The 14,829-nt window shown below is 43.2% G+C and overlaps 1 protein-coding gene across 3 annotated transcripts in view; it reads right to left on the reverse strand.

The window, feature by feature from the left end:
* The window catches only part of LOC122813371 (bromodomain-containing protein 3-like), a 1,265,442-nt gene that overhangs the window by 441,931 nt on the left and 808,682 nt on the right, over window positions 1-14,829 (reverse strand). For all 3 annotated transcript variants that reach the window (XM_044085658.1, XM_044085659.1, XM_044085657.1), the window contains one exon: window positions 5,675-5,863. In XM_044085658.1, coding sequence (XP_043941593.1) covers window positions 5,675-5,863 — 189 coding nt within the window. The remainder of the gene's footprint in view (window positions 1-5,674; window positions 5,864-14,829) is intronic.

A 14,829-nucleotide genomic window follows, 5' to 3' on the forward strand; every position in this document is an offset into this window, starting at 1 on the left:
TGCCTCCACCACCATAGCGTCAACTGGGACTCCTCTACTCCAGTGGGGTCTGTCTGTAGACACAGCCAAAAACTTGTCGAGACGTTTGGGGATGGGCTCAATAAGGCATGGAAGGGGACTGATACTGTGGGAAACCAGAACAAGTTCATCCACCAAGGGGGGGGAGGGGTATCCAAGACAGACCAGAACCAAAAGCCTCCAAGAACACAGACTCTTCTGGCGAGGGATTTTAGGAAGACCAACCACCCTTCTGTTTCAGGATCTCTAAATATCTCCAAAGGAGATGTCATCCAGTGGTGACATGGGGGATCCCACTCCATCAAAATCTGTATCCTCCATGAGAGGCTCCATGGGGGCGTCTGTCTCCTTTTGCACTTTTCACTTCCAGTGCACCTCCTCTGTGGGGTGTTCAGGAGAGGTGTCTGAAGACAGGGGAAGTTCCTCCACTGGAACTGGAGACTTATTGGAACTGGCTGTCCATGTGGAATAGGCCCGACTGACTTAGAGCTCAGAATCGATGACAGAAAAGGGGTAGGACCCAAAACATAAGATAGCTCTCTTTGGAGAGAAAATCCCTTTACACCACCTTGAAAGCCAATGGACCTGGAAAGACTTTGACCCACCTTCTTGGAGCCAAAACTTCTAATGAAGGTAGATCTAGGCCAATCCCAGATCCATGCCTTAGGGGCAGAATCTGATCCGAACTGTCCAAGGCCAACGCTCTGAAGGGCAGGCATGGATCTGACAAAATCAGAGCCAAATGTATTACCTCAGACCCGATGCCAACACTTCAGCTCCAAGACTCACTCTGATCCAAAGGTATTGGGGCAGAACTAGTCAAGGAAATAGATTGGAGAAAGAAGCTTTTCTTGGATCAGACACCTGACCTCTCAAGAGATTTCAGATTCCAAGACTCAGAAAACAATGGCTGGATTGGAGAAGGAGATAAAATGGAGTTTTCAGCTGGTAGGCATACTCACGGATCTGATACGGGACGGAAATCTTATGACCCCCATCTGGATCTGCGCTTCAAGCAACCTTTGCATCTTCCTATCCACATCCACTTTTAACAACTTCTGGAGGTCTTTGAGGAAGTGGTGGATGGGGGCCAGGAATGCTTCTTTGAAGTTTGGAGAAGCTGGGCAGGCAAGGTGGGCGAAACTGGATTCAGAACATATTCTGGAGGAGTTGTCATTTGTCTTTTGGCTTTTCCTGGTTAGGGGTCGCCATAGAGGAATTCCGGTCCGCTAATGATTGGCAGTAGATTTTTACGGTGCCGAGTTGCCAGCTCGGTGCCCAACCTTCAACGAAGGCATGCCCATTTACGCATGTCTTTCGGAATACCACTCGACCGCGGGGAGGACCATGCAGACTCCACACAGAAGGCACTCTAGCCGAGAATCGAATGAGAGAACCTCTTGCTGTGAGGCAACGCTACCGCTGCACCACTGCGGATATTCTGGAGTTACACCCCTAAAAGATATACCCGGCTTCAGATTCAATGATTGAGGATCCAACAGGAGAGATGTTGGGCACATTGTAATGATGGCAGGAGCTGAAGCCTTAGCATCCAGGTACTGACTCTCTGGATCCAATGAGGTCAGATCGGAGATTGTTCCGGTTTTTAATAGTGACTCCGAAGACGACCTAGGGGACTTCGACAGAGACCATTTGTGGTGCTGTAAAGGAGCTGATTTACTATTTTGAGGGGGCTGAGTGCCTGATGATGAAGAAGGCAGAAGACCCCTTAAGATTAATTTGTTTCTATCTGCCAGGGCCCTAGGAATAATGCAGAACAGATTCTACATGATGTGTCCAACTGCCCTAATCCAAGGCAATAAACACACCTTGTGGCCATCTGAGTTTGGGATCTTATGCCCAAACGAAGTGCATTTTTTAAAACCTGTAGGTTTGTCTGACATAGTTATGGGGAAAAAAGGAACAAACTATCAGTAGCAAAAAGGGAAAACAGCAACTTTTTTTTTTTAAATATACAGATAAAGAACAATTACCAGCAACTGTAAAGTGTAGAAATACCCTAGAAAGAGAGGGTTAAAGAGGAAATACCAGCAATGGTAATAAAGATGTACTATAAAAATAGTACAGAGAAAAAGGAAAAAGTTTCTTCTGATGAGAAGTGAAAAACTAGAGTGAGGAAACCAAAAAAGTAGAGAAACAGTAATTTATAGAAAAAAAACAACTGAATAAACTATTCCTTTAATCGTTCGAAAGCTTGGAACCTGTGTCTCTTCACAATGTCGACAAATGACATCTGAAACAATGAGGATGGAGAGGGGCATTATGGGTAGGGGAGGAGCTTGAGAGTTGGATCCAAAGTCTGATATATGTGACAGAGTGCTCCGAATGCTTATATTGAGGAAGAATGAAAGTAACATCAGATTAATCTGTTGCCAATGAGAAAAATGGAAAGTCAGACTTTCGGGAACAAAAAAGGGATCAGGGTGATAGGGGGGTTGTGCCTCTTGAATAGTCAGACTTGTTGGACTGTTCTTGGTTTTGGTAGGCTAGAGACATTTTTGGAATGCCCTTGCCATTTCTTCTTAAATGCCTGAATTTTGTTGAGACTACTTATTCTGTTTTTTTTTTTGCCAAAATTGGATAAGATAAAATAAAAAAAAAAAAAAATCCCTTGGATGATTTTGAGGAAGAGGGTTGGAAAATCTCAAGACTCCTAGGATAAGCTTGCCTCTCTCAACACACTTTTTTTTGTCACCTCTGCAACAGAGGGCCTAAAAACCAAATCTCTAAGCCAGGGAAAATTTAAAATCTCATCATTTGGGAGATTCTGAGAACACGGCCATGCAAACCTCCTCAAAACCAGTACCAACAGCCATAGCCCTGGAAGAAATATCAACAGAGCCACACACATACTGCAAACAAAAGTACTGACCTGTGCAGCAGAAGAAACCAAGCTATTTAAAGCAGATGTTTTTCTTGACAGAAGCAGCAGCAGATAAACATTCCTCATACTTTCACTATTTGTCAGTACAATCTAACATGAGCCTAACAATACAAATTTCTGAAAAATCAAAGTCACAGTAGTTTACCCTTTTTCCACCCATACCTATTAATTTTCCCATCCCTTTCAGAAAGAGTAGGATTGAAATTAAGTGCTTAGCAGTAGTGGGATCAACTAAAGATATTGGTGTTGGCTCAGGTTCGGGAATAGTGTATAACAATTTAAGACTGTGGAACTTTATAGATAAGGTATTTTTAATGGCAGCTGGCTGCCTATCAAAAAACAGCAGACAGTAACAAATCCTCTAAAGCAGACAGGACAGGAAGGATGGTCGTAGGCTCTGAAAAATCCTTCTTGAACTCCTGATAGTACTTACTGAGGGTCAGAAACCTCAGTATTCACCCACTGAAAACAGAGACATTCGAGCACAGTTCCAGAGAAAAACACCCACAGGAAGAATCCAAAACTGAGCTCTCTTCGGAGTCTGAATCAGAAATCTGAGGGAAAAATGTATCTTTCCCCTCCATCTATCTGTTGTGATTCCGAATCTTGAATCTCTTCAGGAAAAGAGGAATCCCTCTTTCTTTTACCAGAAACTACTTTACAAGAAAGATCAATAGCCTGAATTAAAACTTTAGCCAGACCTAGTAAATTACTCGTATCCAAATAAATTTGTGGATACACACATACTTGGTCTTCTGTTTCTTTTTGACAGGAAAAATGAGGACAACCATATTACTAATGGCAGCAGCTACTTGCCCAAGGGTGGGTACTGCATTCTAGCACAACAGGCAAACCTTATTTGATTCCTCTCCTAGTATCAATAAGAGTGGCTCTCCTTTGCCCACTGAGAGGACTGCTAAGTCCTGGGGGGTTCCAGGGTAAAAGCGGAGCGGTATGCACTATAACAAATGGCCACAGCAGTCTCACTCACATACAGCTGAGGCAAATTGCTAGACTGCTGTAATGGTAGCGGCTGTTTGCTATTTTTTTTTTCATTTTGTGGCTGGAAAAAGGGCAGACCGTGGGACCAATAGTTTGTTCTATGGTCAAGCTGAAAATGGTGCCTCTTCCCCAGGGAACACCAGCAGCAACTCTTGGTAAACCTTATTAGTCCAGAAGTGCTACTTTTCTGAAAGAAGAGAACACAGTGAAAAGCACTTTATAACACTATGACAGTCCCACAAAAGAAAAATAAACAATTTTTCCACATAAAAAATGTTTCGTTACCTTACACTGCTTTTAAACTGACAGGAAAAAAACGAGCGCTTCATTTAAATGTATGATACAGTCTTGGGACAGTTCATTAAAATAAAACACTCCTAGCTTTGAAATAGCTTTCCTGAAGAGGAAAGTAATAAACCATCAACAAAATTAAGAAATTTAAGTTTTTTTTTTCCAAAAGGGAACTTGCCTACTCTGCAAAGGAAAGCACAAACCGACTATTGATCTTCAAAAGTCTCAGAGGAGCTTACTCTGGCAGCAGTAAAGCTCTAAAGGGGCTTTGCACCCAAACCTGTCTTTTAGTCATCTCAGCTCAAGCTGCTTGACAGTTTGGACATAAGTAAGGTGCCCTGAAGCGTTCAAAACTGGTAGTCTGTTATATCCTTGACAGGGTATAACCCATAAAGCGAAGGCTACTGCAGCAATGATCAATATGACGAATATTAAGAGTCTTATGGTATTACTCTGAGAATACAGAAGCCATCACAGCTGCATGCTGACAGCAGAATCAAACCAGAAGTACACCCAGAAATGCTGACATTGTAGTCAATTATAATGCTGGTGCTGCGGTAGCGTTGTCGCCTCACAGTAAGACGTTGTCCTGTTCGATTCTCAGCTAAAGCGTCTTCTGTGTGGAGACATGTGTGAATGGGCGTACCTTCGTTGAAGGTTGTGCATCAGGCCTGGCAAGTCGGTATGTAAAAATCTACTACCAATCATTAGCGGACCGAAGTTCCACTGTGGCGACCCCTAACCGGGAAAAGCCGAAAGATACAACAACATCATCAATCATTTAACATTGAAAATGTGCACACCTTTTCGTTTGCTTTACAGCGGCAGACAGCTAATCATAATAGACACTTAGGAAAAATGCACATTTAAGTATGGCTGGCTGTGAGTAATTGAAAAGATTGAATACTCTTTGGCAGAACAGTTTGAGTGTAAAAAAGTGACTGCCCATTTGTGTAACTGCAATATGGCTGCATTAAAGTTTATATGGTGTGGGGAAATAGAAGTATGCTGGAAAATATTTGAAAAATGCATGTATGAAGACATATAATATCATGTTATATCTGTTAGTACGATGCACTGAAGCATTTGTGAGTTAGGGTTAAAATAAGGGCTAAAGAAGGGGATAGATGCTATGCTATGCTTTGGTAATGCGTGGGAAGTGTGTGCTTGTGTCTTGTTTAGTGGTACTGTTAGGGAAAGGAGGGGCAAGGTTTGGGTTAGTACTCATGAATAAGGGCAGGCAAGGGGCTTTGTCCAACTATAAATTAAATTAATACTGCATAATTAAAATGTGAAAACAGTTACTAATGAATACTCATTTTCTTGATAAACAGATATAACTTCTTGCAGAGATTAACACTCTCCCAAGCATATCTGCTAGCAGGACATAACTTCAGAGTATGATTATTAAAACATTTCTTTACTATATAGGCACAGCAAGTAAACTTCACAGTTTACCTGTTTCTGAAGTTCTTGAAGACGTTTTGAAGTCTCATCTTCAGACTTTTCAGACGAGGTTCCACTGTCTGTGGAGCTACTATTACTGCTGCTGCTGCTTTTACATGAAGATGACTTATTGGTCTCAGAAGTAACAGACTCTGCAGCTGGCAAATCCTGAATGCTTGCAAAATGCATCTCAAACACATCCTAGAAATATTAAATAATTCAAAACCGCATAAGTCACAAAGCTGTTTAACCATCTGCTGTAATCATTTCCATCATGCTGACTAGTCAAGAAACACCAGTAAAAAGTCACACAACTGACAATGAGATGGTATTCTCAAAAATGTTATTCACCATTAAGCAGCACAACTTAAGCTGAACTCAATCTTAAACTGCTATCTTGGAATTTACAAGAAAGTTAACCAGTAGTGGGTTCTAATACTATTTTAATCAGCTGTATACTTAATTTTATGAATGCATAGCAATCAGACTCCAGCTTTCTATATATGTATGGGTGTGTGTGTGTGTCTGTATATAAATATATATATATATATATATATATATATATATATAGATATATATATAAAAACATGTGTTTGTGCACACATTACCATTAGCACCTCTGTTCCATCCTCGGAACCAATATAACTATTTCCAAGCTCGCGCCAGCCAAAAACTCTCAGCTAAGACCTACCCATACTGTCCCTCTCCTAGTTACTTCAGATCGAGTTTACCCGCCCTTAGATAATAGATGTAGTAATAGAAAAAAAATAGTAGGAGGCTCTGTCTGAGCAAATACCCTAACCACCTAACCAGGAGTTCCTAAAGTTCACCAGGAGTCCAGACAGGGGTAAGGAGGGCAGGAAGTAATGAATGAACAAAGATCTACAACACAGATGGAACATTATGGTAAGACATAACTTCTTTATCTGATGATGTAAATCTTTGTTTATTCATTACCATTAGGACAGAGTCCCCAGCTACTTGAGTTCTGGGTGGCCCTAAGGAAGGATATAACCAAAAGATGCTCGTTCTCTGGAGGCCAAATCCAATTTGTAATGAGATATAAAGGTATGAGGTCTTGCCCATGTGGCTGCTGTGCAGATATCATCCATAGAGGCTCTGGAATGAAATGCTATAGAAGTAGCCATAGATCTGGTAGAATGAGCCTTTATTCTGGAAGGTAAGGATAGCTTATTCTGTTGGTAAGATGAAAGGTAATGATGTTTCCAAGCCAGGAGGATAAAGCCACTTTGGAAACAGGTTTACGCAATCTTGGTCCTGCAAAGGCCACAAACAATTGATCTGTTTTCCTGAAAGTTTTAGTCCTGTTAAAATAACAACGAAGCTGCCGATGCACATCAAGGGTGTGCAAAAGGTACTCCCCTCCCCCCTCTGTTAGAATGCTGAGAGAAGAAAACCGGCAGGTCAACAGACTTGTTAATGGAAAAGCCAGAAATGACCTTGGGCAAGAAAGAAGGGTCAGTACTAAGGGACACCCTATCCGTGTGGAAGATCACGTAAGGGACTCGACACTCAAAGCCTGCAGCTCAGATACTCTTCCCCCTGAGGTAAGTGCTACTAGAAGTAAGGTTTTTCATGACAAAAACTGCAGATCACATGAATCAAAAGGCTCGAAAGGAGAACCTGTGAGACTGAAGAACCAAAGTCAAGTCCCAGGGTTCTAAGGGAGGCTTGACCAGAGGTTTAACATGTAATACTCCTTTCAAAAAGGTCTTGCATAGGTGGTGAGACATAAATGAAGAATTATCAAGATCATTATGAAAACTGGCGATAGCTGCTAAATGTACAGCGATCATCGAAGTTGAAGCTCCTGCATGCAAAACAGTAGTCAGGTATTGTAGGATCATTTGAATAGGTATAGAGAAAGGGTCTAAGTTTTGATCTTTGGCCCAAATAGAGAACCTAGTCCATTTACTAGAATGGACTTTCCTAGTGGAAGGTTTGTGTGAAGCCAAAAGAATTTCACAAACAGGAGATGGGATGTCAGGCAGCCTGGCAATCACTGGAAGTGAAGGAACCAAACTGTGAGCTAGAGATTGTGCAGGTTGGGATGAATCAGTCCCTGAGGATGAGATAACAGGTCTTGGGAATGATCCAGGATCCATGGACTGTGAATCAGATGAGGCCAATGGGAAGACATGGTGGCCAGTCGTGCGTTAGAGCATCCCTTGGTGGTTCCCCCTGAGGGGGGATCAGGGCAAAGTAGCTTCTGCATTTGTAGTTTAGGGGGGGAAGCAAACAGGTCGCAGCAAGGCTTGCTCGAGCATTAGAAGATCTGATCCGCTGTTACAGGGTTGAGGGGCCTCTCGAGGCATCAGGATGTTCCTGCTCAGATTGTCCGCAATAAGGTTAGAACTCCAGGGAATGTGTGTTGCTATAAGCAAGCGGTTGGAAGCTATCGCCCAGTGCCAAATCCTCATGACTTCCCGACACTGGGGGTAAGTCCTCGTTCCGCCTTGCTTGTTGATATACCAGATGACTTGACATATTGTCTGACTGAATTGCAATGGTCCCAGAGGGTAGGGACGCATGGAACACTTGCAATGCTAGGATAACTGCCCTCAGTTACAGGACATTTATGTGCAAATTGACCTCCATGGGGGACCAGGTGCCTTGGACAGTCTTTCCCTGGAAATGCCCCCCCACCCTAACAGAGAAGCATCTGTGGTCTCTGTGGCCGTGGGCTGAGGAAGACAGAACGGTTGACACCAAAGATTAGTTTGTGGGTTCATCCACCATAACATTGCTTCCTTGCAATGGTTTCAAAGACGTAACATGTGGTCGAGTGGGCAAATTAGCAACGACCATTGTGCGGAAATGAGCCAAAGTACGATTCTCATGTGCAGTCTCGCCAGTGGTACCAACATAATGGCAGCCGCCATTGAGCCTAAGAGTTGCAGTACAAGACCTGCTGGTACATAGGTCTGAGAAGGTCTTGGATTTGGTATGGTATGTTCAAAAACCTGTGAGGAGGGAGAGAAGCTTGACAGAATGTTGTGTCGAAGACCGCTCCAATAAATTCCAGTGTCTTCGTTGGAGATTTTGAAATCTGTCCTTGTTGATTGTAATCCCCAAGCAGAGAGCGAGACCTTGAGTTTAAGAAGATTCCTGGTCGAAGCGGTAAGGAGCCAATCATCTAGATAGGGAAACACCTGAAATCCTTGTGTCGAAGATGAGCTACCACAACTGCCATACATTTAGTGAACACTCGAGGGATTATCGACAGACCGAGTGGCAGTGCCCTGAACTGGTTGCGATTGGCTCCCAGCCTGGAGCGGAGAAATCTCTGGGAGCGGTGATCCATCTTTATGTGGTAGTATGTCTCCTGGAAGGTCTATAGAGCACATCCAGTTATCCCTCCCTCGGAAGGGAAGAATGGACTGTATCGTGACCATCTGGAAATTTTGAAGTTTGATAAATTTGTTCAATAGGCTGAGATTCAGGATTGGTCTCCAGTCCCCTGTCTTTTTTGGCAATAAAAAGAACCTAGAGTAAAACCTGGATCCTGTCTGGTCTGGTGGTACTGGTTGGATGACTTTTCCTTAGCAGCTTTTCTATTTCTAAGGCTGCTAATTCCCCCTGATTGGGTGGTACATCGGGGATAGGAGTTAAATCTAATGGTATTTGGTAGCCTCTGGATATTATTCTCTGCACCCAAACATCGGTAGTAATAAGATGCCAGGCTGAGAAAAACTACCCCTGACTGCTTCCAGAGGAAAGCAATCGGGCTGCTGCTCAGGAGCACTGGTAGGGTCTGCTGGAGAAAGAATCTCTAGCACGCTGGTTACGCGGACCCCCTCTACCCTGAAAGGGACATCTTCCATATGAGTTGCCCCCTCTACCCCGGGGGAACTGTTCAACACAAGTGTCACGAAAAGGTCCTTGGGATTTTTTGAACCATATTTTTCCTCCCTTCTGGTTCCTTGAGTAGAACCTCTGGGGGTTGGAAAGGCATACGCCCACAACAGACAAGGTCTTTCCGTCTTTCTCACTACGTGCAAGTGTCATTCGTACTTTGGGCCCAAAAAGTGCAGTTTCGTTGACAGGTGCATTGATGAAGGAAGATTTAAAGGGGTCTGTAAAGTCACAACCGCATCCATGCATTATGTCTCATGACAACGCCTGATGTGGCAGCTTGGGCTGCCCCCTCGCTGGAGTGAGTTATCAAATGCATCGAGGAGTTCGAGATGGATTCAAGGGTAGCTAGCTGCGAGGCGACAGTATCACACGCCTCATCAGGCAATACCCCACCAAAGAGGGAGACATTTCAGAAATTAGGTCTCTTTGGAGGAGAGTAAAGTGTGCCAGATAGAACAGCGACCGAATGGCGAACGTCGCTGAAGCAGAGGTCCGTTTCCCTAGTCTGTCCATGGTCCGGGACTCTGGAGGATGGATGGTAGAACTACCTTCTGCCAGTTCCCTCTTGGTGGAATAGAATCAACTGTCAACTGCTAGGACCAGTGGGGCTGGTCTTCAGGTGTACATAAAATTTTTTGTCTAACCTCTGAGGGACAGGTTATACGTTGTCCGGGGCCTTCCAGGCACGCTGCACAATGATTTTAACAAGGTCATCTGCCGGTGGAGTCACCCAGGAAGCAGATGGTTGGGCACTGAAGGTCTGCAGGAAGACGGATTCCTCAGAAGGGTTATAGGACTTCCAGTCTCCCTGGTGTTTGAGGATTTTGAGAATGTCTCTGAATTAAATGTCATCTGGGGAAGACAGTGGGGACCCTTCCCCCTCATCACAATCAGTGTCTTCGGTGATAGATTCCTCCGGTGAATCAAGGGGGTTCCTCTTGCACCGTTTCTACCGAGGTGGCTCCCCAGTGGGATCTTCTGAGGAGGACTCCGGAGAAGGGGTTCCCTTCAAAGAGGGTTCTTATGACTCTCATGCCCGGGGCCCGAAATAGAGGGTTGGGAGAGGTGCATGCTAAGGGAGGGTTCTGATACTGATGTCATTGGTGCTGACTGCGAGTCCACTACCTGTACAGCAGGCCCACTTGAGGAGGGATGGGAATCTGGAACCGGGACGTACAACCTCAGAACAGGGGTCACACCTCGCCGTGAGGAGCCCACCTCCTGCTGAGGAGCTCTGAGAGGACTGGAAGCCATCAGAGCCGTGGACATAAACGCGCCAGCAAGAAAATAGGAGCTGGGCTAGGTACCAAGTTAAGGATGGCCCAGGCACTGCTTCAGGAGAGCATCAGTTCCACCGGAGCCGATGCAGCAAGGGTGGACAGTGCTGACAGGGAAAACACTGCTGTTGGAGCTGAGACAGTATGCACCGGAGTGGAAGTATCTTGTCCTTGGCAGGTATTCAAGTTTTGGTGCCGATGGAGCCAAAGAAACTGTCAGCACCATGGCTGGGGATGGTGCCAAAGCAGGTACAGTCATCGAAGCCAATGTTGGATCCAAGGACGGCACCGAAGTCAGTGGTGCCGAGATTGGAACCAAAACAGGGGTGATTATCATGGATGGCACCGAGGGAGAAGAGACCAAGCCTGTCGTCGAAGAGGTCTATGCCGAGGGTGCTGGCGAAGCACAGAGCAGACTCGGTTCTGTAACTGATGGAGATGCAGGAACCGAGCGACTCCATTTTTCCTTTTTTTGATTTTTGGAGGGGGGTGAGACCTCCAACCCAGATAAAGCCTCCGAAAAAGGTGTCTTGAGTAACCCGTTTTTCCTAACGTTTTTTGGTCTGAAGGAGGTGAGACCTCCAACCCAGATCGCCTCTGAAAAAGGTGCCTTGAGTAATCCATTTTTCTTATGTTTTTTGGTCTTTGGAGGGGATGAGACCTCCGACCCAGATAGAGCCTCTGAAAAAGGTGTCTTTTTAAGATAAGTTTATTTTTACATTCTGCTAGTGTACAATTACTAAAACTAGCAAAAATGTCACAGTCAACTTTAATATGATCCACGCCCAAACAGTAGACACAACGAACATGTGTATCTGAGTTAGGCATCTTACGTCCACACTTGTCACACTGTTTAAATCCCAACTTAGCTTTGTCTGACATAGTAAGGCAACAAGGCTATCCTACAGAAAAATTAACGGATAAAATACCAATGATGTTATTTAAAAAAAAAACAAAATACCACTAGTAAAAGGAAAGGCCTGTCAAAGACAGGAGAGAGGGACAGTGCCAATAAAGATAAAAAATTAAATTACCAAGGAAAATGGTATGAAATAGGCAATAGGCTTAGGTTATAGGCGACAGTGAGAAAAGGCTAACTTGACTAAAAATTAAATAATTTTGAAGAGAAACTGTCTTAAAATTAACAATTTTCTACTTAGCTTTGAGAGAGATGGCTAGCATGTCTGACTAGGAACACAGCAAATGAGATCTGAAGTAACTAGGAGAGGGGCATTATGGGTAGGTCTTAGCTGAGAGTTTTTGTCTGGCATGAGCTTGGAAACGGCCATATCGGTTCTGTAGATGGAACCGTGGTGCTAATGGCAATGAATAAACAAAGATTTACATCATCAGATGGAGTAATTAGTAAAGCATATAAAATATTGCATGATAATTATTTATTTTATTTATTTTTTATTTTACATTTGTTGACCGGGATAGTCCGACTGGATGCATGTCCATTTTCAGCGGATGCCCGGGGAGTAAAGCTCCAAGGGTAAGCAGATACAGCATTACATAATACCAGCATTACATAATACAAACAGACTATTTACAGAGATTACATAAGTAAGCAAGTTAAACAAGTTCCACAGGTTAGAGTTAATCCTGAGCGCAAGTCAGGATTAAATTAAATTACACAGTAAACTGGTTAACAGATTTTTACACATTCTCGAGAGAGTTAGCCAGGCTTGATACATTGACATAGCCACTTAAGTGACAAATGTTGTTTGAGTCTAGTTTTAAATTGACCTAAGGTGGAAAGTAAGGTAATATCAGCTGGAAGAGAGTTCCAGGATCTACTTACAAAGTTTACAAAGAGAGTGTCACCGGCTGTGTTATTAATTTTGCTAGTCTGGCTTAGTAGTTTGTTAGAGGATCGAAGCGGTCTAGGATTGTTATAGAGGGTGATAATATTTTAAGTGCAGGAGTATTGTCTGGATTATAGAGGATTTTATAAGCCATAATCAGTTGGTTATACTGGATTAGGCTGGGTAGTTCAAGCCACCCAAGCTGATTTAGATTGATGCAATGATGTGTCCTAAAAGGCAGCCCAGTGGCAAACCTGGCAATGTGGTTGTAGCAAATTGAGAGTTTGTTAAGGACAGTCTCGTTCAAGTTCGAGAGTAGAGGGGATGCATACAGAAGGGTTGAAAGACAGTGAGAGCAAGCTACGGCAATTTTAGCCGGAGGGGTTATGAAGGCTTTTATTCTGTAAAGTGACCCTAGTTTTTTATTGATGGTTTTGATAGTTTGGTTAACAGGTAGGTCGAAATTTAGATTATTGTCTATGATGACACCTAATAGTTTTGTAGAGGGGTCAGGGGAGATTATTGTGCCATCATTTGAATTTATGGTAAAGGTGAAAGCGGTAGACCTACTTGTTTGTGAAAATAATAGCATTTTAGTTTTTTTGGGATTTAGGATCACACTATGTTCAGAAAGCCAGTTTTCTATTGTATTAAAGGTGGTCTGTGTAGCTGACCATAACTCTACTGGAGATGTGGCTGAGCAAATCAGAGTAGAGTCATCAGCATATTAGATACAGCTGACTTTTGGGATGACAGTATAAAGGTCGTTAATGAAGATGGAGAACAGCAAGGACCCTAGTATAGAGCCTTGTGGTACTCCAAGGATGTTAGGTAGAAGGTTAGAGAGTTTGTTCTGCCAGAGGACAGCCTGCTGTCAACCATTCAGGTAGGATTGAAACCACTGAAGGGCTCTATTATCTAGACAGAATGTTTGCAGGGTGTGGATTAAAAGTTGGTGATCAACCATATCGAATGCCTTGGAAAGATCCAAGAAGAGGGCTGAGGATACATAATTATTGTTGCGATTATGGTTTATGGTGTTGGTAAAGGCTAGGAGGGCTGAAGTAGTGTTGTGATGAGGACGAAAGCCATGCTGAGTGTCTGCCATAAGGTGATTCGGGATTAGGTGGTGCATGAGTTGTCTATGAATACAATTTTCCATAATCTTTGCAAGTGGAGAGAGTACAGCTATTGGCCTATAACTGGAGAATTCAGTAGAGCTGCCTCCTTTGTGAAGTGGAATTAGATAAGATATTTTCCAGATGATGGGAATTTTAGCTTCTACTATGGTTCGATTGATTAGTATTGAGATGGGGTAAGCAATAGCATCAGCTGATTTTTGTAGGTACTCGGCAGGGAGTTGATCAGCAGAAAGTGTAGTGGGTTTTAATTTTTTGATCAAGGTACAGATAAGTGAAGTGGCGACTGGTTGAATGCGAGTAGGTTTCTAAGGGGTGCTACTTTCAGGACCAAGGGAGCTAGGAGGTAGTTGGCTAGCTAGGGCTTGATTTGTCTCGGTAAAGAATCGGTTAAAACTGTCAGAAACATCTTCAGGGGTTTTATCAATAGTAGCAGCAGGGATTGGGGTTGAAGTTTGTCCAGGATGTAGTAGATTATTTAAACCTGCCCAAAACTTCTGAGGGTTATTTTGATTTACTGTCTGTAAATTACAGTAGTATTGTTTTTTATCTTGTAAAATTGATTTTTTGGTTTCGTTCCTGAATTGCCTGTATTTAATGTGATCTTGAGGGTCTTTAGAAGAACGCCATAAAGCCCATGCTTTGTTTCTAAGGGTAATTTTGAGTTTAGACTCTTTAGAAAGCCATGGCGCAGTTTTTGCCTTGGTTCTCTTCGAAGGAACAGGTGCATGCAAATCAAGGATCTCAAGGAATTTGTTGTTACAGAATGCTACTGCTTCCTCTAAGGGGAAGTGTTTTAGAATAGACCAATTACATGAGTTTAGTAATTGTTGGAATTTGACAGGGTCAAAGTTTTATTGTTTCTAACCTTTCTGAGTAAGGATTGCTGGGAATTAATGGTTTTGTGCTTAATTACATATGTGAGAAGGTGATCGCTTAGGCCATCAAGGAGGGTACCAGAGGTGTACGGTTGGGGGTGACTATTTATGAGTACCCAGCCAAGTATGCTTTCTTTTTGGTTGGGTTTACCTATCCTGGTAGGGGTGGATATAATTTGTGTAAAT

Source organism: Protopterus annectens, chromosome 10.part0 (genome assembly GCF_019279795.1).
Source record: "Protopterus annectens isolate FY-2018-M chromosome 10.part0, PAN1.0, whole genome shotgun sequence".
Classification (NCBI taxonomy): domain Eukaryota; kingdom Metazoa; phylum Chordata; order Ceratodontiformes; family Protopteridae; genus Protopterus; species Protopterus annectens.